We start from the raw sequence: 26,965 nt of genomic DNA on the forward strand, positions 1-26,965 counted from the left end.
TAGTAACATGTCAAATAGTTTTTATTTTCCTCAATACAATTTAAACCTAAGGCTAATATTAACAGATTTGTGAATTTTGTGTACATTTGGAGCTTCAGAATAAAATATTCCACAAAATGTTTTACATTAGCAAACCTGACATTCACAAAGTTGGAATAAATAAGTTTTCATTGTCATAAAAATGTATATTTTACATATATCGTGAACCGTGTTGTCTGTCCGAGGGTTCGTCTGTTTTCTACTTGAAAAGCTGTGCACGCAGATAAAGCTCAACATTCACTTTTGAAATGAAAGGAGAACAGGTATGAATAATGTTGATGCCAAATTTTAATTCAAAAACAGTGTGTGTATGTTTGGAAATAAGCACAAAGCTAAACAATGGGCTATCTGTGCTCTGCCCACCATGGATATCCGAAACCCAGACGCTAGGCGTGTGAGTCCGCGCACATTCCGCTCTGACGCTGGGTGCTTCAAAAAGAGGATATTCTACATTAATTTGTCATGAATCAATTACGCTATCATTCACTTTTCAAAATGTGACGTAACTTAAATAATAAAAATGCAGATTTACCATACGTTATTGTTGAGCTGCTCTTAGCATGACTGAAATGTTTACAATTACTTTTTGTGGTATAGGCAGTATATGTAGCTCAGAGATTTGACTGTGGGTGAACCACAATCAACCCTTTTAAATTCCGTAATATAATCTAAATTGATAAATCAACTCAAAGTTTCACCCGTCACGAGGGACGGGTACTATTGTTTGACTTAGAAAAACGTTTCTGTGGAAACTTAGCACTCGTATGAAACTTTAAAATGTTAATCTTAAAGTAATAATGGTTGAAGCATAATAAAAACTAACCATGAAAACTAATTAACGAACATTCTGAGCTTCCGGGGAGATAGTAGCTGATAAACACGAAGTAACTTAAAACCTTTTGCACTGAACTGTCTAATGACCATCAGGTAATGACCTTGTAGTCATTGGGCACTGTAGTCATTGTATAGTGTTTTATAATCACGAACATTCTGATACAGAAATATTGCTCACAAACACATTACACGGTATTTAACACAGTCAATTGTCTACTAACCTTGATAACGCGATAGTTTGGATACACCCAACACACAGAAATACATTACACTGTGACTGAAACAATATACATAATAACACTTACCTTGGTAGTACAATAGCCTGGATACATCCTACACACAATAATACCGCTAACGAACAGATCATGCTATTTCCAAACCCGTGATCTCTTTCTTCGTGAAACTGAAAAAAACAAGACAAGAAACGAGGATCTTAAAAAAAAACTTACTGAAATTACCGTCACTTTTGGACACGAGTCAATCTATTATTAGAAGTTTAAAGTTATTTTTAATTTCTAAGAACACTGTATTTCTCTCTCATAAATAAAGTTCAGTTAAGAATGCTACATTATAACATTAAAGCATTATACATTTCGTTTTTAAACCACAACTTTTCCGTTAAGTGTTATGGAAGAAATGTTGATGAAACCTATCAAGATTTTTTTTCCCTTAGCGGATCTCTCGTTAGGTTTGGTTTGTTTTGAATTTCGCGCAAAGCTACTCGAGAGCTATCTGCGCTAGCCGTCCCTAATTTAGCAGTGTAAGACTAGAGGGAAGGCAGCTAGTCATCACCACCCACCGCCAACTCTTGAGCTACTATTTTACCAGCGAATAGTGAAATTGACCGTCACTTTATAACACCCTCTACGCTGAAAGGACGACCATGTTTGGTGTCACGGGGATATGAATTAGCGACCCTCAGATTACGAGTAAAGCGCCCTAACCACAGAGACATGTCGATACCTCTAATTTTGAAGTAACAGACTAAAGACTAGGAAGCTAGCCAAAACAAACCATTACTAATTCTTGAGTTATTGCTGTCTGAGCGTCACAGTTATAACGCATCTGCAATCCCAAAGTGCAGAACGCGATCTTGTTTTACGGCATTTACACACAAAACATGGAATCTCTGCCTGTTCAATGTGAAATCTACGGTCAAAGAAAAACGAGGTACAAGAAAAAATATCAACTCCTATCATTCCATAAATCGTCTTTTTTATCTCCCAAACAAATAGACGTAGCGTAACTAAGAATACGAGTATGATATTTGGATTCAAGTGAAACGTACCAAGTTAAAACGTTGAATGCTCGGAATTTTACAAACATACAAAACACTATACATAAGTAAAAGATAAAGATATTATTGTAGTAGTAAAGATAACGTAAGGCAGTATGGTTTAGTTTGTAATTCCCGAGAGGATATGATCGGCATACAGTATTGTACACAACTCAGTATATAACAATAAGGGAAAAAAATCCATGGAACTATATAAACTAATCTTAAGAGGGTTGGAAATAAACCACCGTATATACTCGTGTAATAATATTTTTTTAACCAGTTTTTTTAGACTATAATTTATTAGTCGACTTTTACATGAGTCATAAATACTTTTGAGAAGTTGAAACTCGTGCTCAAAAACAGTTCACAAAACACGAAACGAAACCCCAACCGATGTAAGACATAAGAATAATAATTAACGTTTCCTTTACAAAAGGAGGTAAACATGAAAACTGATACATTTCCATATTTTGCATGTTGTAGTTATGTGTTCTTTGCCGCATTATTTAATTAAATAAAAATTATTTACTGCAGCAGTATTATAAGTATAAAAAAAACTAGGGTCAAATGTCATGGACAGTCAGCAGAAAAAAAAGAAAAACAACAAAGGCTTAGGTAAATGCTTTATTTCTCGTTTTTCGTGTGCATTTTGTATTTAGCATTGTAAAAGTAACTAAAATAGAAAAAAAAGTTATTTTTTTTTACCTAAGCTAAGGTTACGTTAGGTAAAATATATAATATAAATTTTTCACGAGGTGTGCTTGCAAACAGCTCGCGAGTGTCTCCTGCGCAGTTTAATTGGAGAGCGTAATGTGAACTATGCGTTCACTAGTGACTTCTGACTTTTAAAAAACACGAATAGTGGTTGAAAGAAGAATAAATCAATAATATATGAGTATATATAGATGTGTACTGTTACCAGTTTAAAGTTATTTTAGGGAAACAAGTACAGTTTCGCATTACAATTTGAAGTCAGTCCAGTCATTGTATTAAAACTATATCAAGTAAAAATGATTACGCGATCTGAGTCTTATGTTTAAAGAATTAAGTGTTTTCGTTTGTTTTCAACACCTTTTTGGTATAAAGTGTGACCTGGCTTGATACGAGAGGTTTCTCTCTCAGGTCGCTGGAAAACGTAGGTGAACTTTTACCCGAGATATATGAAAAATTAAGATTTTTTTGGTCCAAAATAATTGGTCGACTATTACACAAGCATATATTGTAGTTGACATTTTTGTCGAATTTGTTTGTGTTACATATATTTATAAACATATAATAGATACGTAATTTCAAATGTTTTTATCAAATAGCAACTTGAAGATGTTGGTAAAACAATTCTCTTCTGTCATTAACCATTACCATTTTCTAGTACCATACATTACCTGCCATTCCTTTTGCCTATTCTTAAAACAGAGAGTGATGACATTAACATGAGTAGCTTTTTCCATGTCTACACTTCTGGCCTCGATGGCCTGGGCCAGGTATCTGTTGACTCGGTTAGTCGGTTGGTGATAGATCGTAGAGTGCCTGGAAAGGGGCAAATAGAAACGTATCCTCATTTTTAAAATGTTTTTTGAATATCTTCTGTAGATGTAAACATACAATGAGAGCTAAAGAGGGAATCAATGTCATTTCATGCTTAATGCAACATGTTTTTAAAACACAGAACACATGAAAAACTTACGTAAAATCATAATATGTGTGACTTTTCGTTCGTTCTTTTTTTTATCATCAGTGATACAAATAAGTGATTGTAAGAAACCGAATATCCCCCCTCTGGCACAGCGGAATATTTGCGGATTCACACCGTTAGAAACTAGACTTCGATACGAGTGGTGGGCAGAGCACAAGTAGCCCATTGTGCAGCTTTGTGCTTAATTCCAAAAATAAACAAACAAGTAGCAACTCAATAACCGACTGGGATATAAACACGTCTGCTTATAAAACAATCTTAAACCTGCAACTTTCAGTGTTAGAAATTTGACGATAAAAATTATTTTGAAACTTTGGAAAAATATTTATGAAACAACATTTTCCTCAAATTACGATAATTCTGTTTTCTATTTTATAACACTGATCTTCAAGACTATGTTATTCATTCCCAACTTATGATGTTTCAGACAGAGATATTCGTATCCAGGTCTCTCGTCAAATTTGAATTTTGATCACATAACATTCGTGTCCTTTATCATTGACCTCGACAATGCATTTTGCTTTTAAAACTGTATTTTGAGTGTATTTTGGATCAACTGTATTTTAATACAGGCGAGCCTTTGATGTTTTTTTTACTTGATATTTGCACAAATAAAATAAAACGTACAGATGGCGCCAAACGCGATGTGAAATTGAAGTTCTTGGAAAAAGAGTAGGAGATTTTCTTTGTTCTAATTTTTTACGAGGGTGTTTCTATTTTCTTTTGTTTTGCATGTGATTAAGTATTCATTTTAAGGAAGAGTGAGTTCTATAAGATTAAATGGTATATAATTTTAAGGACTTCAGAAGTCTTAAGAATAAACCTATTATTTATTGTCAGTTACATACAAAACGATTTATTTTACGCACCGATAAGCATGCGTGGAAAGTTTACTGTTCAGAAACTACTGTATTTTTCAATTCTTTAGCTTTTGTGAATGGCAACAATTATTAAATAAAGTGTATTCATCCACGTTAATAAAGTTTCCTATCTTTAGTGAATTTATGATTTATGAGCATGAATACGCGGTAAACTGAGTTTGGAACGAAAAGGTTGATTTTATTTATTTCCATTTCTTTAAGTTATTGAAATATTTTTGTTAGGCCCGTTAGGCAAGCCGTTCCAAATTTTGCAGTGTAAGACTACAGGGAAGGCAACTAGTCATCTCCACCCATCGCCAACTCTTGGCCTACTCTTTTACCAACGAATAGTGGGAATGACTGTTAAATTATAACGCCCCCCACGATTGAAAGGGCGAGCATATTTGGTGTGATGGTGATTCAGACCCAAACCCCCCCGGATTATGACTCGAGTGCCTTAACCACCTGGCCATGTCGGGCCGGGGAGAAAAAAAGAGAAAAACTGTTATTGTTGGGAACTTATAACAATATATAAAATTTTTATTTGTGTCTGGAGTTTCTTCTGACCTAAAGACAGAATTAAACAGCTTGTCTTCTTGATAACGAGAAATCCACTTGAAATAAAAAATGTATCTCAAAACGGCTGGTATGAGTATTAACACTTTTATTGATAAACAGAGGACAACGTTTCGACCTTCCAAGGTCATCTTCAGGTTAACAAAGAGAGTGTTTGCAACTTACCGTTGCCGGTCACATGTCTTAGGGACGAGAGTATAAACAGGTAAGAGATTGTATGGGGCATTGTATTTGGATGTTAGGTTATTAATTAGTATATGTATAAAGGTGTTCCTTTATATTGATTTAATTTTGGTTTTAATTGCTGTAAAGGTAGGGCTTCTTTGATTTTGCATTTGATTATATTTGTTTCCTTACTTAGTATGTGGGTGTTTCCTATGGTTATCTTGTGTTTATTTAATTTGCAATGTTAAGAAACGTGTGAAAGTGTTTTTTTTCTGTTATTTGAATCTAGTTTCCATTTTTCTACTTGTTTCTCCAATATACAGGTCGTGGCTGTTGCATTGTATTCTATAAACTATGTTCGTGTTGTGTTTGTCAGTATAATTTGACATAGAACGGATTTTATTTTTGTACGTGATTTTTGAATAAATTTGGTGTTTACTGGAATGTCGTGTTTTGTTATAATTTTTTTTTCCAATAACCAAAACCACTTATAAATAAATGGCCAAAGTAAAGGTGTGAGACGAGCCAAGAAAAGACGGCGTTAGCTTAAGCGAGGTGTGTGACAATATCAACTCAAAATTAATTTGATGGTCGATAAAATATTCACTTCTAGACCGTATATAAGAATCAGTAGTTTGTAAATTTGTAAACTACTGTATATAAACCATAATTTCTAATAACTATTAGCAATAACTATTATTACAAATTGTATTGCTTTTACAATTACATTAATTTTTGTATATTAAAATTTATTTGTGTCAAGAAAGAAAATTTTTTCTATCAATCTTGTGGGGAAATATTATAAACGTAACAGATATTAATATTTAATTAACTTGTAAATTTAAACTTCCGGTTACTTGAAATAGTAATACATAACGTACATAATATAATAAATCGAAGACATATCCGAAATAAATTATCATACGTAACAACTTCTTATTGGAATTGTATGTCGTAGCTTTCCTAAACAATTTTTATTCTATACTTATATATATATATATATCATATCACGTAGCTAAGCCTAAAGCTTATTATCAGTGTCACTCAGTTTTGTAAAAAGATTGGTATTGCGAACGCTTAAGTGAAACTCTTTTGTGCAATTTATCACACAAAGTACATTGGCAATAGTGAAGGGATACAGGGTTGGGAATACAGTTGAAGAAAAAAGCGTTATATTATATTTGGATCCAATTACAGTATTTGAGTTAACAAAGTAGAAACGTGCTGTGGTTAAAATATTTTTATCTTATTATATCACACAAATAATGATTCTTATTGCAATTCGTCTTGTTAAGAATTTTATAACAGTTTTCACTATGCCTATCAAAACTGCTTAGTACACTAACACACCACCAGTTGAGGGGAGTAAGGAAGCCGTTATGTGCTGATTGACAAATTTTTAAAGGTTGGACATTTGACGCAAAAAATACAAAGGAGAACGAATAAAATATAAAGAGATATATAAACTCCTGCTACCTACCTTTTCTTGAAAGGTTTTCTAAACTTGTCTGTCACTTTTAGCTAAAATCGAAAAATGTATATAGAGTTAAACATTTAAAAAACGTTTTCGGTCACGATATTTAAACCTTATTTTAAATGGTGATACGGAATTCAAAGCTCAAGACAACTGTAGTTGATTTAAGAATAACTAAATAATTAGTGAGATTATGATTTTTTTTTATAACAACCGAATGTTTCAACATAATATAAAAATGGTCACATAATTCCTTACATAAAAAGAAACTATAGTATTTATTGTTTGGTATGCATGCTAATTATTCATTTAATACAGCGAACGTAAAATAAAAAAAACCTGATAGTTTTTAGCAAGATTTGTCTCTAGCATTTTAATGTTTGCAATAGGATAATGTAGACATATTAAAATAGTATTTTTGCTATTTGGGAATCACTCGACATAAAATTGTTTTTTTTTATGAACGCTTTGAAAAATAAACAATAAATAAAATTGTAATACGCCCTCTAGTAGTAATTATTTAATTATTGGATTTTTTAAATCTAAAAGTAGAACCCCAATTGTTTAAGCTGAATAACAATCAAACAACCTTTTTTACTGAGGGTTTCTCCGTCTGTTGTTGCACTGTGGCAATGTTTGAAAAAGGAACGTCGACACTGTACTTGATAGAATGTATCAGTTGCAGGACTACGTTGGATACGTTCTTGAATGTCAACTTCTTTCTGGGTGATCCCGTCAGTTTTCGCACTTGGAGAGAGTTGAGCAAGAACAGCTACAGAGGTGGACAAAGTAACAATAACTCAGCAATATATCTTTTAAAATACATTGACACAAATGTACCTAAATCTGGAAGTCCGAAAATTATGATGTCCAGCATGGCTAGGTGGTTAAGGCGTTCGACTCGTAATTTGAGAGTCACCGTCACACTCAATATGCTCACCCTTTCGGCCGTGGGATCGTTATAAGGTGACTATCAATCACACTATTCGTTGATAAAAGAGTAGCCCAAGCGTTGGCGGTGGGTAGTGATGACTAGCTGCCTTCCTTCTAGTCTTACACTGCTAAATTAGGGATGTTGCACCAGATAGCTCTGGTGCAGTTTTGCGCGAAATTCAACCCAAACCGAAAACTATGTCGGTTTCGAAATTTTATATATTTCCAAAACGGTTATTTGCAGTATGTAACCTTTTAAGCAACATTATAAAGTGCGCAGATAACCCTTGAGTAGCTGTGCGCGAAATTCAAAACAAACAAACATTATAAAGTTTTTTGTTCAGGAAAAAGAACTAGTTCATGGATCTTGCAATTAGAGGCTATAGAATTAGCTCAAAGCAACGTTTTATAAATATATTTTCAATATCGGTTCTAAGCTGATATAACTCATTCTAAGTGAACGATAAACCAGAAAAATTACAGAGTGTACAAGTTTAGAAATATTTTTAACCATTTAATATATGTTATTCTTATGTCATAAATATAAGTAAAATTGCACTATCTACAGTAGAGATTAACCAATCTGAACCAATAAATAAAATTGTAATACGCCCTCTAGTAGTAATTATTTAGGTATTGGATTTTTTAAATCTAAAACTAGAACCCCAATTGTTTAAGCTGAATAACAATCAAACAACAGTAAAAACTGATATAGCGAGAATAACGCAGCATCATTCGAACCACAGTAAAAATGTCATTATTCCCAATGATAACATAATAACATTACTTTCTCTGTGCGTATATTTATGGAAAACAAGTCAATCTTAAATTAAATTTATTAAAAGAGAAAAGTTACATACATTAAGTGGTTAGCACGTTCGACTCGTAATTTGAGGACCGTGGATTCGAATCCCAGTCATATCAAATATGCTCGCCCTTTTAGTCATGGGAGCGTTATAACGTTACGATCAATTCCACTATTCGTTCGTAGAAGAGTGGCCCAAGAGTTGGCGTTGGGTGGTGATGAATAGCTATCTTCCCTCTAGTATTCCACAGCTAAATTAGAGATAGCTATCGCAAATAGTCCTCGTGCAGCTTTGCGCAAAGTTCAAAACAAACAAACAAACAAAACAATCATTTCCCAACGTCCATGTCCTAGACTATAAAGTACGACAGCCTTGGCTTTCATCAAAAAACTCTGCCTATACTTCTAGGATAAGACGATTGTTTTTACACACTTTCCCCCATAGAAGGAAGTAGAAAATGAAAAAAATAAATAATGATGACTGTTTCAATCAAACTTCATCAACAACAAATTGATGTTGCTGTTTATGTAGATCATCAATTCTTTTTCTATTAAATAACAAATGACAAAGTTTGGTTGTTTCTTCACCTTTTTTCGTGAAGGGGGAGGAACAATAAAGTACGTCTTGACGTTTTGTTCCCTTAAATACGAGTTTCGATTCCCTCCATTACCCGGAATCACTTCGTACTCGTCTCGCAGAAAGTCCAAAGTCGCTTGAGTTATATGAACCCGTCTGTGGAGAAGACAAGAGTTGAAAAATATTTAGAAATACCAATTTGTGTTTTGTCCAGAGTACGTTCTTGAAAACGAATCTATGTTCATTTAAAATTACAAAATGTAATCTTTATAATCTCAGATGATAGAATGGATTTACGTCAAACATATTTTCATGTTTATATTCACATATATATTCGTAACTTTGTTTGCTTTTTAGACTATTCCATAATTTGTATAGTGACGTTTTATCTATCAAACTATTTACAGCCTGAAGTGTAGACCGTTTCATTGGACTTTTAGTATTTTACCTTTTGTACACTTAGCTTTAACTAATTTATTCTGGTGAAGTAATAGTTATTTAACGCATCTACGTCGTGAGGCATAATAAATATATATGAATATAACGAACAAGAAAATATACACGCATATGTAAACCATGAATTTATAAGAGGTAATGTTATTCAAACCATATAATGGGTGCAAACGTATACGCAAGCTTCACCAACAAAGAGGCTGAAAAGTGAAGTCGAGGCAGTCAAACGTTGGTAAATTCCTTTGTGAACCAATCAAAAGTAAGATTAAGATCATTCATGAGATTGAAATATGTGGTGTATTCCTGAAATAATTATTGCTAAAAATCTGATTAACAACTTCTAATCTGTAGAAAAGCAAGTGCGTTTTGATAACACTACGTTTCAACAATGGCTTTTGTCATATCGCTATGCAACAAAAGAATAACCAAATATTGATGTTAGTCTGTGTATCGAAAGTATAAAATTAAATTTAAAGTATCTGTTGATTAAATGGGTTTGCTGTTTTTTCTTTATTAAAATGTTGAAGATAAAATATATCTTAATTCTGAAACGATTTAAGTTGAAAACTGAATCGATATCCTTAATTTCATGATAAATTTTATGCACTTAGCTTTTGACTAGTTGGTCCCACACTACGTCTTTACTTTAGGCTTATTACACAAACACTCACTATTCTTAAAAGGTTTCACGGCATCCTTACACCCACGTCACTAACATTTTAATTGGCAGATAGTAATCAAACCATTCTAGCTGGATAAATGCATTTTAGCTTTTATGACTTATCCTATTTCGAAAAATCAAACGTATGGCTTTTATATAACTTATATATATATATTTATCTGTTTACAAATTAATTGACATTCTACATAAAGACACTTGAAGCAAAATCTCTTGAGTTAAAATACTTAATCTCACTTGTAAAAATTGAGACAAAGTTATTTGTAATAAGGATGTGTAAGCGCACGTTTCTATTGTGTTTATCTCTTAGAGTGTCCTCGGTAAGTTGAACTTACAAGGCTAAACTCTAGGGTTCGATTCCACGTGATAGACATAGCGCAGAATGCTTATTGTGTAGCCTTGTGCTCTGTAACGACAACTATTATGTCTTTTTTTGTTTAAGCACAAAGCTGCACGATAGGCTACTTTCGCTGTGTCTGCTACATGAATCTAATTGTAGCGTTATGGGCTTCGAAGCATACCGCTGAACCACTGGGAGGCTTCTGTTTGTCCATGGAGATTTTTCCTCTCATTATTAATGTAGTACATTGAAGTGTAAGGAGCTGAATTAATTTTTTTTTTGTAATCCAATTGAAATATGTCATTGTTCATTTTACACACATTAGGTGGTTAAGGCGTTCGACTCTTAATCTGAGGGTCGCGAGTTCGAATCACCATCACATCAAACACGCTCGCTCTTTCGGCCGTGGAGGCGTTATAATGTGACGGTCAATCCCACTTTTCGTTGGTAAAATAGTACCCCAAGAGTTGGCGGTGGGTGGTGATGACTAACTGCTTTCCCCTAGTCTTCACTACTAAATTAGGGACGGCTAGGGCAGATAGCCCTTGCGTAGCTTTCCGCGGAATTCAGAAACAAACAAAATATTTCTTTCTAACGGCCATGACATCACGTGGAGAATGTAGTTGTTTTTTCTTCAATAATGCCTATGACATCACATAGAAAATGTCTTATTATTAAATTGTTTTTAAGTTCTGCGTAATTGTTTAATTTACTCATGATTATAAATTGCACAAATAATGGAGTAATGAAACGATGGGAGCTTAAGTTTACAGTTAAAACATGAATTACATACTTATCATAAACTTGATTAGACAGTTGAACATACCCAGGTTCACCTCCTGCCTCCATGTTATTAGCCAATGTCACATCATTACTCCACACATCATACTGCCATTTTCTCAAGCCCAGAACTCCACAAAGAACTCGACCAGTGTGAATGCCAACGCGCATGTTCAGCTGGACATCCGTGGTCTCCACCACAGAGCTATTGGAAAATAAAAGGAACAGATCACTTTATACCTGCATGTTTCTAAATTATATAACGATTCAGAGTGGGTTCGCAAAGATATGGAACATTGAAAATTATGTTACATTCATGGTTGTAATTATTGTTTTATATTTTCGAATGTGGTATTATAAATATAATATAGAAGGTGTCGAGAGTATGAAAATCGGCAAAAGGGAAGGGGTTTGTGGTGAGCAAAATGTTGGGTAATCCCACCCTTTACTACGACTTTTTGTATTACTTGATCTCAAACACAATTTTTCGTTTAATCCTACATTACATTAAGTAATTATATAGTATCCGTAACGAAATCTATTTTTTCTCACATAATTTAGCTCCAGAAGCCATAATTTGATCAAAAGATTCGGCCAATTGTTCCTACACCCACAAACAGCATTAAAATAATTTATAAATATTTTATTCTTTGCAGTTTGATTATGTTATATAAACATTTGTTTATTTTGTTTTTGGAATTTCGCGCAAAGCTACACGAGGGCCATCTGTGCTAGCCATCCCTAATTTAGCAGTGTAAGACTAGAGGGAAAGCAGCTAGTCATCACCACCCACCGTCAACTTTTGGGCTACTCTTTTACCAACGAATAGTGGGATTGACCGTCATATTATAACACTCCCACAGCTGAAAGGGCGAGTATGTTTGGTGCGACGGGGATTCGAACCCGCGACCCTCAGATTACGAGTCGAATACCTTAACCTACCTGGCCATATAAACATTTTTACGATGTGTGTGTGTGTTTTCTTATAGCAAAGCCACATTGGGCTATCTGCTGAGTACACCGAGAGGAATCGACTGATTTTAGAGTTGTAAACCAGAAGGGTTTTTTACGAAGTAAATAAGGAAAATTAGTCAGCGAAACAGTGAGATTTATGAGACGCCGTTGATTTAAAATATGAATGTGATTAAAAAATATACGAACAAATATGATTTGGATCATTATTACCAGGCCTAAAGAGCCTCATTACTATGTTAACTTGGGGATTTTTACAAGCCGAAAGTTTGTCTTTGTGCTGCTTACAGACAGTATTTCAGGTAGAATGCTGTGTAGTTTGTGAGCTGTGATATAAAATGTAGGGCTTCTCGAACAGAAAACAATAGAACTGAAATATCATAAGAGGAATGTCGTAAAAACATACAACGTACTTTTATTGCATTCCTAGAGACAAGTCGAATATATTTATAACTTTAGACGTTGAGAGCCCATTTTAGATTAGAATTCGGTTGGAAATTACTTTACATTTTGTTCTAATACCAAAAAAATAATTATTCGTGAACTAGACAGTCTTTCTAATTAATCTGTATTTACATAAAAATATATTATCCCATTCACAATGATGGAGTGAACGTTTTTCTTTTTGCTATATCAGTTTGTAGTTTTACGAGTTACAATAAACAATGTTCTCATTTTCAAACCGACATTAAGTGCTCTTTTTACTTCTCTGTTCAAATTTACTTAAGAATATTTTCTCATTTCTCAACTTTGAATTTCGCTATGAATCATCGGAAAAGGGAAGTACATAAGTAATTTGAATAACTACGCGACAAATTAAAGTGGAAAAATATTTGTAACGCACTTAGATAGTGCTTCATGAGACCACAGAGTTCAGTTGTCTAATTTATTATATTCTAAACAATTACTCGTATTTTTATAACTGAATTTAACTTATCTATGTATTTGTTTATCTGCTATGTTTTGAAGACAGAAAAGCTTTCTCAGAAATTTGATGGTATATTCATCTTATAAAAAAAAATCAAACCTGTTTCTTTTTTACCAGTCACGGCATATAAGAATTTTATTTATTTATATATTAGAAGTCAAAATAACATGTATATGAATTTTTTATTCTTAGATTTAATTTTGTTTACTGCTAACTTCTTGATGTCATATTAAAATAAATCCATAAATATCATTACGACTAAATTCTTACTGTATCAGTTTAAAGCTAGCTTTTGCTCCAAAAAAGCTTCAAGATGTGATAATAAACAGTTCTTGTGTTAAAGACAAAACGTCACCAAAACACTGACTCACTTATATATTGATTTATTTAAACTCAATAGATGGCACACAGTTGGAATTTATACAGTCAGTTATGGAGTTTCTCATCATAAAGATTTTAAAATAATTAGATCCCACTACATCAACTAATGCTCAATGTGCATCAATTTCTTTAGACTTTAAGAAGTATGTTCATTAAAATTTTCATAGTTACCATTGCCATGGCAACAACTGTTGTTCACACCGAACTTAATGTTTGATTCAACGCAGGCAGCAATTTTATTTCTTGGTAAACGTAATAAAGCTACTAATTAGTAAGTTTGATCCAGTCTAACATGAAGCGCTATAAATGCTCATATTACAATACAAAAAGTCCATGATAGTCTATGTCACGATATATATTTATAAGAAATATTTTTATTGCACATTCTGAATCTGGAGTACCAATTCGGAATTCATTTTTGAAATATAAAAAGTTCAAACACACAATAGCAGATACATATTTTGTTCTTAATTAATAAAAGAAAGGCATTACTAAAGTAAATTCTAAGCCTTTTTAGATCATTAGGTTATGTGTATTATCGATATCATTAATTTATTTGAATTTCAGGCTTAAAAAAATAAGTATTGCCAAGATATAAGTACATTAGAGTTTTCCTATATTTATTTTTGTGTTATTGATAATTTAAGAAATATTATATAGGTTGGTTTATAAAAACTAAACATACACATATCGTTTTGTTCAAAGTTCACTGTAAGTGATGCCTATATGATAAAGTATACAAATGTTGAGTATGTTACATTGAAACTTCATCATGTCGTTATACTTCGTGTCGCCACAAAGCCCAGCAGCGTAATTTATATAGTAAAATACTCTGTGGTAAGGCTGTCATGTTCAAAGCACACCCGTTCTCCCTGGTGCTTTGTATGAGCCATCTAATGTATAAAGATCACGGTCTTCAAGCGCTAATTTCAACATTTCATTACTTAACTCATATGCCTTAGTATGAAATACCTGTTTCATTGTCTAGTTGCTTTAGGTGTGAGGCAGTACAACGAATATGTCGTGGAAACAACTTGTATACACTTGACTTGTGTCGCTTTTTCAAACAGAGACCTTTCTTAATTATGTTGCATGTAGGTGCCTGTGACATGTGAACGGATTTTGCCTATGTGATAGTGGATTCTCAATCTTTACAAGACGCCACACATTGTTTGCCAAAGTTGAAATACAAAGGACTTCAGATCGCTTTATGGACAGCACCAGTGACTCCATCTGATCTTTGTTTTTCAGTGTCAATAAGTACAAGTAATTGGAACGTCTTTAAAATACTATATCCTCAATCTGAATACTTGTTGATGACCTGAAATCATGCATGTTTTTCATCGGTAAGATCTGTTACACAACCTTCTCAAAAGCGATAAATTTAACGGTGGCATGACGATATCTATGCCAAAAAGTAGTTCTGATACATTCGTTACACTTTATGTCTGCCTTGGCAAACTTAATACACTATCTTTAAACTATATAACTACATAAAATGTAAAACAAATTTCTAATTGAATCAAATTTCTATAATAATTTTTTCTTAGGTAATTTCTTTTCATATAAACGAGATCACGGAAAAGAAAAAGAAAACAGTTAAAGTCACTACTGAAAGTAGGAAACGTTCTGTAAATTGTGTGTGAATACTTCTACGTACCTTGCAAACTCTCAAAGGGATTTAACTTCCCTTAAATTATTTGTTGACATCCTGTTTATATATGTAAATTATATTTAACAAATAACATGGGCGTAGATAGATCAAGGGAATGATCGAAAGACCGTCCCACTATTCTAAAGAGTTTAGTAGGTCCACTATATCTTGTAATTGTTTTTGTATTTGAAAACGCTTAACTAAAACATTTACAACTCACCAACTTATGACTGCGAGGTAAGCTAAACTCTTCCGATTTTACGTTCTAAAGTTTTTTTAAATGCTTTCGTTTTACAAACGTTATTTAGGTTCAGGTGAATCAATTAATTTATCCTTGAAGAAGAAAAAAGTCCATATATTTTGGAAAGTATTTCCACCCCTTCATTTTATAGCACTAGTTACTATTATACATAATTGTGTGGGCCCGGCATGGCCAAGCGTGCGACTCGTAATCTGAGGGTCGCGGGTTCGCATCCCCGTCGCGCCAAACATGCTCGCCCTTTTAGCCGTGGGGGCGTTATAATGTGACGGTCAATCCCACTATTCGTTGGTAAAAGAGTAGCCCAAGAGTTGGCGGTGGGTGGTGATGACTAGCTGCCTTCCCTCTAGTCTTACATGTTAAATTAGGGACGGATAGCCCTCGAGTAGCTTTCTGCGAAATTCAAAACAAACAAACATAATTGTGTAGGGTAAGTGTAAGGAAATGTGTTTCAACCGTCTATCATTTTTCCTCCTTGATATATATAAATTATAAGTTTATAAAATATATCGATGTTCTTTATTTAGGAATGTTCTATAAGTGGTATATGTTTTCCGAAATAGTTTCCGTTTGAGAAAAGTAAAACATACTTAAAATACAACGTATTTATCTAAGAACGCCAGCCCTAACATCGACAGTAGAGTTTCTTTGTATACGAGTTAATGATTTACGTACCTCCTTCTACTGATGGGACTAAGTCACTAGACGTAAAGCTGAGATCAATTATTGTATCTCTACAATTATACAGGAATAATAGTTATCAATTACTGCATCTTTTTGATGACAAGAAACCCACTTGAAATAAAAATGTATCTCATAACAGCTGGTATGAGTATTAACACTTTTATTGATAAGGAGAGAACAACGTTTCGACCTTCCTAGGTCATCTTCAGGTTAAGAAAGAGAGAGTTTGCAAGTGACCGTTGCCGGACACATGTCTTAGGAACGAGAATATAAACGGGTACGGAATTGTAAGGGACGTTGCAGTTGGATGTTAGGTTATTAATAACTCTAAGACCCGGCAATGGTCACTTCCAAACTTTCTCTTTCTTTTTTAACCTGAAGATGACCTAGGAAGGTCGAAACGTTATTCTCTCCTTATCAATAAAAGTGTGAATACCCATACCAGCCGTTCTGTGATACAATTACTGCATCTTTCTAGTTACACAATGATAATTATCAAGGTTTATGTAATTACATTAAGAGTACCTACACGCTTTTTTCTATGTCTTAGTTTTAACTCTCCAACGTTATATCTTATTCTGTAATACCAGCTTTCATTCAATAAAAACGTTTATTTTTTAAACTTTATTTTCAGTTTCAATGAGTATTCAGGAAATTTGTTAGCCACTGTTAGCAAGTATGCGAAATTTTAATCGATCAAATGATTATTGTTTCATGTAGCAAAGTATATTATCTCATAATATTAGGTTATTACCTTCTGATTATTAACCATGAATATTTTACATGTAATATAACATTAAATTCAAGTAAATTTCCTTCACCATGTATTGCCCAACAATAACGGAAAATGTATCCGATGTTATGAAAGATGATTTACAGCAGGGTTCGTTACAGTTTGAACTACTATAAACCAAGCATCAACCGATCGACACCAAACTTACAATCACTAATAAAATCGACTTGTATATATTTAAAACAGCGGCTCTAATGAAACGTTTTAAATTACATAGAAACTCAGGACACGTAAAACAGAGGTTTCAGTATTCTTTTGAAAGAGACTGAAGATAAAATTCATTTTCTTCTAAGAAAAAACAAAGATATCTTAGTATGCACACACACACATATATATATCCTACCGATTTGAGTAATATTTACTTAGCATGTGGATGATATTTAAATCCGCTATTAAATAAACGTAATAACTGGGAATATATCTAAATAGAATTTTAACGTGAACCCAAGACTGAGCCTTGTTTTTCTCTTGGATCTGAAATTTCAATACGATAAAGAGACTAAGTTTGTCTTTATACCTGGATCTTGTGATATAACATGGTAACGAGACTAAGTTCGTCTTTATACCTGGATCTAGAGATATAACATGGTAACGAGACTAAATTTGTCTTTATACCTGGATCTAGAGATAGATATAACATGGTAATGAGACTAAGTTTGTCTTTATACCTGGATCTAGAGATACAACATGGTAACGAGACTAAGTTTGTCTTTATACCTGGATCTTGTGATATAACATGGTAACGAGACTAAGTTCGTCTTTATACCTGGATCTAGAGATATAACATGGTAACGAGACTAAATTTGTCTTTATACCTGGATCTAGAGATAGATATAACATGGTAACGAGACTAAGTTCGTCTTTATACCTGGATCTAGAGATATAACATGGTAACGAGACTAAATTTGTCTTTATACCTGGATCTAGAGATATAACATGGTAATGAGACTAAGTTTGTCTTTATACCTGGATCTAGAGATATAACATGGTAACGAGACTAAGTTCGTCTTTATACCTGAATCTAGTGATATAACATGGTAACGAGACTAAGTTCGTCTTTATACTTGGATCTAGAGATATAACAGGGTAACGAGACTAAGTTCGTCTTTATACCTGGATCTAGAGATATAAAATGGTAACGAGACTAAGTTTGTCTTTATACCTGGATCTAGAGATATAACATGGTAACAAGACTAAGTTCATCTCTACTCATGGTTCTAGAGATATAACATGGTACTGTGAATAACTGATGTCTTTACTCCTAGATCTAGATATAAAAAGTGCACACAAAGTAACATGCTGTCTTTACCCTAGGATCTCGGACTGTAACTTCCGAACAAGACGAACTGTTATCTTGACTGCTAGATGTAGATGTATCACATTTACACAGTGATAACGGTTATCAAGGTTTATGTAATAAAATTAAGAGCATGTATTCGTTTTCCTCGTCCTTTGAGAATAATACAAATTGCTATATTACAGCATTTCTGATATAATGTAGCAAGCAAGAGAAGATAAAGATTTACAACACGGGAAAACTCGAGTTTAATTTCTTGTTTTATTCTTGCAATATGGTAAAGAGACTACATTTTAATACTCACCAGTTTATTGCTGTGAGGTTATCTTTGAATAAGAAAAAGTCCATATTTTTAAGGGCAAAAGATCTCTCCCTCACTTTGTAGTGCTGGTTACGTTCCTATGTAATGGTATACAATACACACTGTAATTGTAGAGAAATGTATTTTCGTCGTCTGCCTTTTTGTACTGATTTATGTAGATTTTTACAAGTTTTAACGAACAGTTAATATTCTCGAGCAAACCATTTGTTGATTTTTCTCCTGAACCAAGAAATATAACGTTGTACCAACAGTATTTATCAGTTTTACTCCTGTACCTAGAAATATAACACTATAAGAAGACTAGTTACTGACATTACTTCTTGACCCAGAAATACTAGTAATAAGATTAGTTACCGACTTTATTCTTGGACCTAAGAATATCATGTAGTAATAAGACTAGTTGTTGACTTTACTCTTAGGCCTAGGAATATCATGTAGTAATAAGACTAGTTGTTGACTTTACTCATAGGCCTAGGAATATGCTGTAGTAATAAGACTAGTTGTCGACTTTACTCTTAGGCCTAGGAATATCACGTAGTACTAAGATTAATTGTTGACTGTTTTTCCAGATGTAGAAATATAATTTTATAGTAACACTAATTATTTATTTTGTCCAAATAACTATAAGAGTTAGTAGTACCCGTACGTATAAAAATGTTTGTTTTGAATTATGTATTTAAATATCATAACTACATTTTTATGTTAACACAATTACGTTTTAAAAAGACGTATCCTCTACCTTACAGGCATCTAAAAGTAAAATTAATAATTATCTTAAACTAAAGTTCTATGTATCTGTATACAATATAAAAACTTGCTCACAATCGTTTTAAATTAACAGCAACGGCTCATGTCCTGCAAATTTCGTATCGCAATATTGTTTTTCCGCCATCGTATTGAGAAAAAAAAAACTCTTTTTCCAGCAGTTGTCTCTATATTAAGTTAAAAATATTCAATTAGACAATCGTTTCTGCGTAACACTTAATCCTGTTTACAATATCTATTTTCATGCAGTTTTGAAAATCTTCAGACTAACATTTATTATCAAACATACCTTTCGTTTATCATATTTATACACATGTAACAATTCCTCCCTCTCAATCTGAGGGTCGTGGGTTCGAATGCCGGTCGCACCAAACATGCTCGCCCTTTCAGCCATGGGGGCGTTATAATGTGATGGTAAATCCCACTATTCTTTGGTAAAAGAGTAGCCCAAGAGTTGGCGGTGGGTGGTGATGACTAGCTGCCTTCCCTCTAGTCTTAGACTGCTAAATTAGAGACGGCTAGCGCAGATAGCCCTCGAGTAGCTTTATAAAATAGTAGCTCGAGTGCGAAATTCAAAAACAAACAAACAATCCTTTGAGATAATGTAACATTGGCTATCTTCACTTTAAACCATGCATCGGTATTTCGTTTTGATTCTTGTTAACGTTCTAGTGCAAACAAATATAAAAAATTATTGTGTGAACTTTAATTTGTATTCATATCCCATGTGTAATCAGAACCTACTGATGTATGGAAGATTCCTTAGCACAAACCTTTATTATTAATCTTTGTAGACAATTTCGCAAATGGATTTTCAGAGATGTTCAATACAAGTGAAGTAAACATTGGGAAAAGCAGTACAAAATGTTAAATTAGTCAGGCAGCAAATGCAGTCATGGAACTCAAAATGAAAAAAAAAAAAAAAGCGGACAAGCTTGGACTAAATAATGATCGATCTATCCTGGTTCATTTAGTCTGCTGAGTGTCTTCTTTCGGTCTAAAATGTTACTGAATAATATTATGTTCTGAATATAAAAGCAACGTGAATATGTATTCGTAAAACCAAATAAGAGAGATAACTGATAACAAACAGCATATGTTTGCACAGCTCACTGCCTCTCTCTTTGATGATCCGCTGAACGCATAAAACTTTGCCAAATAACCAGAGAAAAGTCTGTTCAGTATTGTGTTTTTCTGATCAAAATTTCATTTTCACGAGACCGTTTCGACGTCAACATAAGTGAATTATACTAATAAGTTGCCAGGCTTTTTATGTAATTGTGAGTTATAACAGTTTTTTTTTTCTATTGGTAATATTGTTTTTGATATTTTGTTTATCATATATATTATAAATTTATGTTTGAACACAATTTGATATTTTTAAGGATATCTCTTTCGTTTGTTGAATTAATAAGACTGGTTATCATGTTTCAAATAGTTTTGAATATTTATATAGCTACGAAGACTGTTTTGCAACTTGGACTTGTACACATTTAGAACTACCACAATTCTCCTTGGCTGACCTAACCTCGTGAGATGTTATTGGAGTTAGGACTGAAAACGTCACTTCTATCAAGGGTACGCAACTGATGATCCAAAAAAATTTAATAATTATTAGTTTTTCTCATTTTTATAAGTCGGTTATGGTGTTGTGTAGTTCTAATTGATCATTTAAGATCAGTTTCCTTATGAATAAGTTCATGTTTTGTTCTACTTAACGTATGTTTTGAATATGGAATATCCATCTTCGCTGTTTAAAGATTCAAAAACACAACTCAAAATAAAAAAAATCTTTATTAAAAGCTGTATTAAGAGGCGTCGTAGATGCGATTTAATCTGAATAATTGAGGTAAAATACCAATTAGGGATTAAGAAATGTTTTAAACTTGAAGTATTATGAATTATTTGGATAAAATTAGAAATAAGTTAAAAACGTATACTAAAAGTAGCATTTCTAAATATACATTCATGTTAAAACTAATGAATCAAATGTTTAACGTTATTCCGATAAACTACAGAAAACAGTATATATCAGGTGGTACAACAGTTGTGAACAAGAATACATAACTTGGACAGAATGATTGCTTTGATTTACCCAATTCTCAGTTTAGTTTCTTAGCCCAATATACTTCTGCTCTAATCTCCTTTTTTATTGGTTATGTCTTTTTCTGTTAGATTCTTCATTTTTACATTTTTACCATAGATCTGTCCCCAGATGATCTAGCAGTCACTTTATGAACATAACAACGCTGAATTCCGGAGTTCGATTACCAGTGACAGACACAGCAGATAGCCCAATGTGACTTTGCTCTAAAGCTAACAAACATTCCATAAGCTTACATCAGAACCTATAACAAAAGCACAGAAAGCTGACACATAAACAACGTACCCACAACAGTAGTGTAGTATATGTGACGACCCTCAGATCATGACTGTTCAGATTCGATTTGTAGGAATCTCCGACTCTCATGTTTCAAAAAAAGCAACAAAGAAAAAACAAACTGACACTTTCAGCAGTGAAATTTCTCTTTTTAGGATTTATAACAAGTAGTTTATTTATGATACTGTTAGCACTGTTGGTAATTTCAAATCATTTGCACACTTTTCACCCTTTTCTAACCCTAAAAAAGACAAATTTTTCCAACACGTGAATTACCCAGTTATCTTACCAAAACCAAACAACATTTCACTTATTTTTTTCTAGCTAGCCGGTAAAACCTGGAAAATGTTTGTTTGAGCATTTCACTCAAGGTTGTCCGAGTATAAACTTTCCTAATTTTGAACTGGTAAACTAGAGAGAAGAAAGCTTGTCAAAAGCACCAACCGCCAACTACTGGACTACTCTTGTCTTATCGAAAAGCAGGTTTTAACCATCACTCTTGTTGCGCACTCACGGCATCATTGTGCTTAGTGTGTTTTGTGGCAACTGGTTACGAACCACGAATTCTTGGAATCATAGTCCAAGTACGCTAACAATTGGACCACTGTTGTAAGGATTTGTTTGTTTGTTTTGGAATTTCGCGCAAAGCTACTCGAGGGCTAATTGCGCTAGCCGTCCCTACTTTAGCAGTCTAAGACTAGAGGAAAGGCAGTTAGTCATCACCACCCACCGCCAACTCTTGGGCTACTCTTTTACCAACGAATAGTGGGATTGACCGTCACATTATAACGCCCCCACGGCTGAAAGGGCGAGCATGTTTGGTGTCACGGGGATATGAATTAGCAACCCTCAGATTACGAGTAAAGCGCCCTAACCACCGGGACATGTCGATACCTCTAATTTTGAAGTAACAGACTGAAGACTAGGAAGCTAGCCAAAACAAACGCCTTAACACGCTTGGCCATGCCAGGCCCTGTTGTAAGGAAAGCGAATGTAATTTACATTTTCATTGACAAACTGTTTTATTCTAGAATAGCATCATTTCAGTATAATATTAATAACACTCATCTTGAGATTATTACTATCGAATGTCTGCTTAACTCATTCTATTATATACAGCTCAACCGTTTTTACAACAAAACAAAGTTGAGAACTTCCTTTTTGTAATGTCTCGTTATTGTATTCACAAGTCTTGCAACCACGTTCAAACAATCTCTCCAAATCAATTCAATAAGATGATAATACTGAGTATGTTATACTTAATACCGAGATATATTTACAATTGAAGATGTTTTTTTTTCATCCTATCATTGTGATGCAGCTAGAAAGTGTGTGTTACGTTTCGAACGTGTCTTATTGCGCTAAACCAACGTGAGATGAAAAATTCAAATTAGTTTGTACCAAAGCTTTTAACTTTACGACAGAACTCTCGTATGATAATTGTTAGCAATCTAAACTGTAAACGTTGTAATATGTAAACACTAATTCCAATGATAGTCTTCTCATCTTTGTAATTGAAGACGAAAGTATTTGTCTAATCAGCGATATTACCGCTAGCATATTTTAAGTCCATCAACTGGAATGCCTTTCAGAGAAATGTCAGTAAACTATTCCAACATATTATTAATTATTTTACTTATTCCAATAACTTAAACTATTCGATTATAGGTAGGACTCTCATCAAACCAACTAATTCCTCTGTTTCTTTTTCTACATACTAGCAATTGAAATGAACCCAAGGAATTTCACACATACACACAAAGGTTTGTATCATGTAAAGGAGATCCTCAGATTTATCCACTTCTCCACGATGCTGGTATTAAAACCTATAATTAATCAAAGTAAGTTGAACTTGGAAAATCTTATTATTTCCTTCACAGTATAAACTAACAATTGCTTTTGTTAACGAAAAAAAATGCTTCAAAATTAAAAAAAAACGCCATTTTGCCCATTTTATAAAACATAATTATGAAAACAGTTGATTTATTAGTAAAAACAAAGCTACGCATTAGGCTATTTGTGCTGTGCCTACTGCTGATATTGATAGTGTTATAATTCGCCTGACTTATTGCTGAGCCACCAGGGAAGACTTTTAAATAGCAACACGATTCCTACTTTCTCTTGTTACAAAGGTAGGAATAAATACTTCTCTTCTTATTACCACAATACCATATTTCAAGCTGTTACAAATCTACAATTGGATACCACGATATCATAACCTTGATTTCCACTTGCATCCACTCACAATAACGTTATTGTTTGTAATTAAGCAAAAAGCTACACAATGGGTATCGGAACCAGGTTTCAATACCCGTGGTGGGCAGAGCACAGACAGCCCATCGTGCAGTTTTGTGCTTAACTACAAACAAACAAACTCTCTCTCAGGTGATCAATATGTGACGAAGCAATCAGTCTGTAATCTATCACAACACCCAGGAGAATATATATTTTCATTAAATATGGCGTTTTGCGTCAGTGTTTTTTTTAGAAGATTTTGTTTGTTTCTATGTTGTTAAGTATACAGCTCACATTGGGCTATCTGTGACCTACCATCTGCGGGTATCGAAACTCGATTTTTAGCAATATAAGCATAGAGACTTACCGTTGAGCCAACTAGAGGGCTCTTCAGAGGGTGTAACTATTTCAGAACATGTAATACACTAATATAGTCCACGGTGGACCATTAAACTGCCCATATTCCACGTGTTCCTGAGCTTTACTAATATTATAGTCTCATGTATATAAAGAGAGACAAAGAGACACTGGATTTTATCTTTACTAAATGTACTGACGCCTGTTACCTGTATGGAGTTCGTATTATCATTGAACTCAGTGCCTACATAGCATTTATATTAGCAACACGATTCCTAGCAAAAAACAAAAGCACACGTTGTCATCCATTTTATATATTCAAAGAAGTAACTAATGTTTAGTACTTACAGGGCTAATATCGATCAGAAGTTGCTATTTACTTTTACATTTTTTTACCGGTTTGTGCCGGTAAACGTCAACCAACAAATCGCAACTTATTAAAATATCCCAGTGCGAAGTATTCTAGAAAAATAGACAACTTTATTACACGGTATTTATTCTTGGCTTACTCAGTGCCTATCTTAAATATTTATGGCATTCCGAACATTTTTAGTACTTGTCTTGAAGCTATAAGACATTCTTGACTTTCTTAATAATTTGTTTGCATGTATGTGCATTTTTATACACGTTCAAAATCAGTGGCGCAACTACTGAGTGGGGACCTAAAGGAGGACTGAATTAGCCAAAATCGTTTGTTTGTTTGTAGTTAAGCACAAAGCTACACAATGGGTTATCTGTGCTCTGCCCACACGGATATCGAAACCCAAGTTCTAGCACTGTATACCCGCAGACATGCCGTTGTGACACTAGGGGCGTCAGAATCATAACTACAATTATAGAGGAATAAATGTAAGGAAGCCCAATTACTTTTTACGCGGGGGGGAGATATTTCTGTAGTTACGCACTGTTCGAACTAACATACTTATGTAATCCAGTAAAACATAAACTTAAATATTTTATAAAGCAGACTGTAAAAATCGAAAACTTTTTTGATTACAGGATTATTTAACTAGATGATTATATTGATATCATTGTGAGGTGGTTTTTGTTGACGATTATATTGATATCATTGTGAGGTGGTTTTTGTTGACGATTAAATTGATATCACTGTGAGGTGGTTTTTGTTGATGACTTCTAAGCATCGCTGCTCTTCCTCTTGAAGTGTAATTTATAGAAAATACCAGACATTCTTTCTTTTCTTTTAATTATAATTTAAATACCGACCAAATAAGATACTGTTCAGAAAATGAGGAAAAATATTTTTTTAGTTTTAAATAACTTGTGCTGAAAATGTATGAATATTCTATTATAGTTTGGTTCAACAAAATTAGAAAACAAAGGATACCACTACAAACAACACAATTAAAACAGGAATACATACGCAATGGCGTCAATCATGTCTAATCCCATCTCTACACAGCATTGAGCGTGGTCAGATCTGGGTTCGGGGAGTCCACTAACGCAGTAATAACAATCCCCTAGTAGTTTAATCCTTAGGCAATGGTTTTTCTGTAAAGATACAAATATGATATCTATAATTTTTATTGTTGATTTCATGTCGATACCTCTTGATAGACAGAACTAATGTCTTGCCAGTTTCAGTGTTCACTTACTCATATAACAAGGAGAAAAATGAAATAGGTTACATTAGCTGTCTAATAATTATATGTTACATTTCATATCTGTATACACATACATACATATATAAACAAAACATGTGTGGGGAAAAAGCTGAAATTAAAAAAAAATATTTTTTTTCGGATAATTTCGAAATATCACAATTAAAACCACAGTAATATCCATTAACGGTTCATGTGATTTCTAACTCCTTAACAAAGCCCCCGTTCGTTAGGGATGCAGGATTTCGAATGAGACTACGTTATAAAACTTCATATTCTCATTAACGACGAGAAGTAAACAATTTAATTAATTAATATTCATTATCATTTTCAAATGAACATATCGATCTGGGCAACACAGCTGAGAACGAGATATCCAGTTATTAATATATATATATATATTTAAACGTGCGTATAAATTCCCTATCAGCAAGAGTATATTCTTTAATGATAAGGAAGTGGTGCACTGTTAATTTATTCCAATATCTATATTTTGTATTTCCAACAGCCGATATGTTCTTATACTTTAAAAGTTTTTTTTTTTTTTTTTTGCTTTAATGTATTGTGCCCTAAGAATTAAATACAATAGGCAACAACGTAAAATACTTTAAGTATTTTGCGATATGTACAGAAATACCTAACACATTATTATGAAATGAAATATATCTGTAAAATATTGCAGTACATAGCAGTTTTTTCGGATGCCTTGTTGAGTTAAACTAGTACTACATGTGTATAATAATAATAAGTTACTCGTCAGTATTAATAGTTAATTATACATATAACAGTTTCCTATAGTTTCTACTAGGAAAAGTTCTTTAAGGAAGGCTGC

General features: G+C 33.4%; 1 protein-coding gene across 1 annotated transcript in view; it reads right to left on the reverse strand.

Moving 5' to 3' along the window:
- The window catches only part of LOC143246381 (adenylate cyclase type 1-like), a 258,421-nt gene that overhangs the window by 33,652 nt on the left and 197,804 nt on the right, over nucleotides 1-26,965 (reverse strand). Inside the window, exons 6-12 of the mRNA XM_076492984.1 lie at nucleotides 25,896-26,023; nucleotides 11,534-11,692; nucleotides 9,247-9,391; nucleotides 7,510-7,692; nucleotides 6,927-6,967; nucleotides 3,535-3,679; nucleotides 1,179-1,276 (exon numbers count right to left, since the gene is read on the reverse strand). Coding sequence (XP_076349099.1) covers nucleotides 1,179-1,276; nucleotides 3,535-3,679; nucleotides 6,927-6,967; nucleotides 7,510-7,692; nucleotides 9,247-9,391; nucleotides 11,534-11,692; nucleotides 25,896-26,023 — 899 coding nt within the window. The remainder of the gene's footprint in view (nucleotides 1-1,178; nucleotides 1,277-3,534; nucleotides 3,680-6,926; nucleotides 6,968-7,509; nucleotides 7,693-9,246; nucleotides 9,392-11,533; nucleotides 11,693-25,895; nucleotides 26,024-26,965) is intronic.

The sequence above is a fragment of the Tachypleus tridentatus genome, chromosome 3, assembly GCF_004210375.1.
Source record: "Tachypleus tridentatus isolate NWPU-2018 chromosome 3, ASM421037v1, whole genome shotgun sequence".
NCBI lineage: Eukaryota > Metazoa > Arthropoda > Merostomata > Xiphosura > Limulidae > Tachypleus > Tachypleus tridentatus.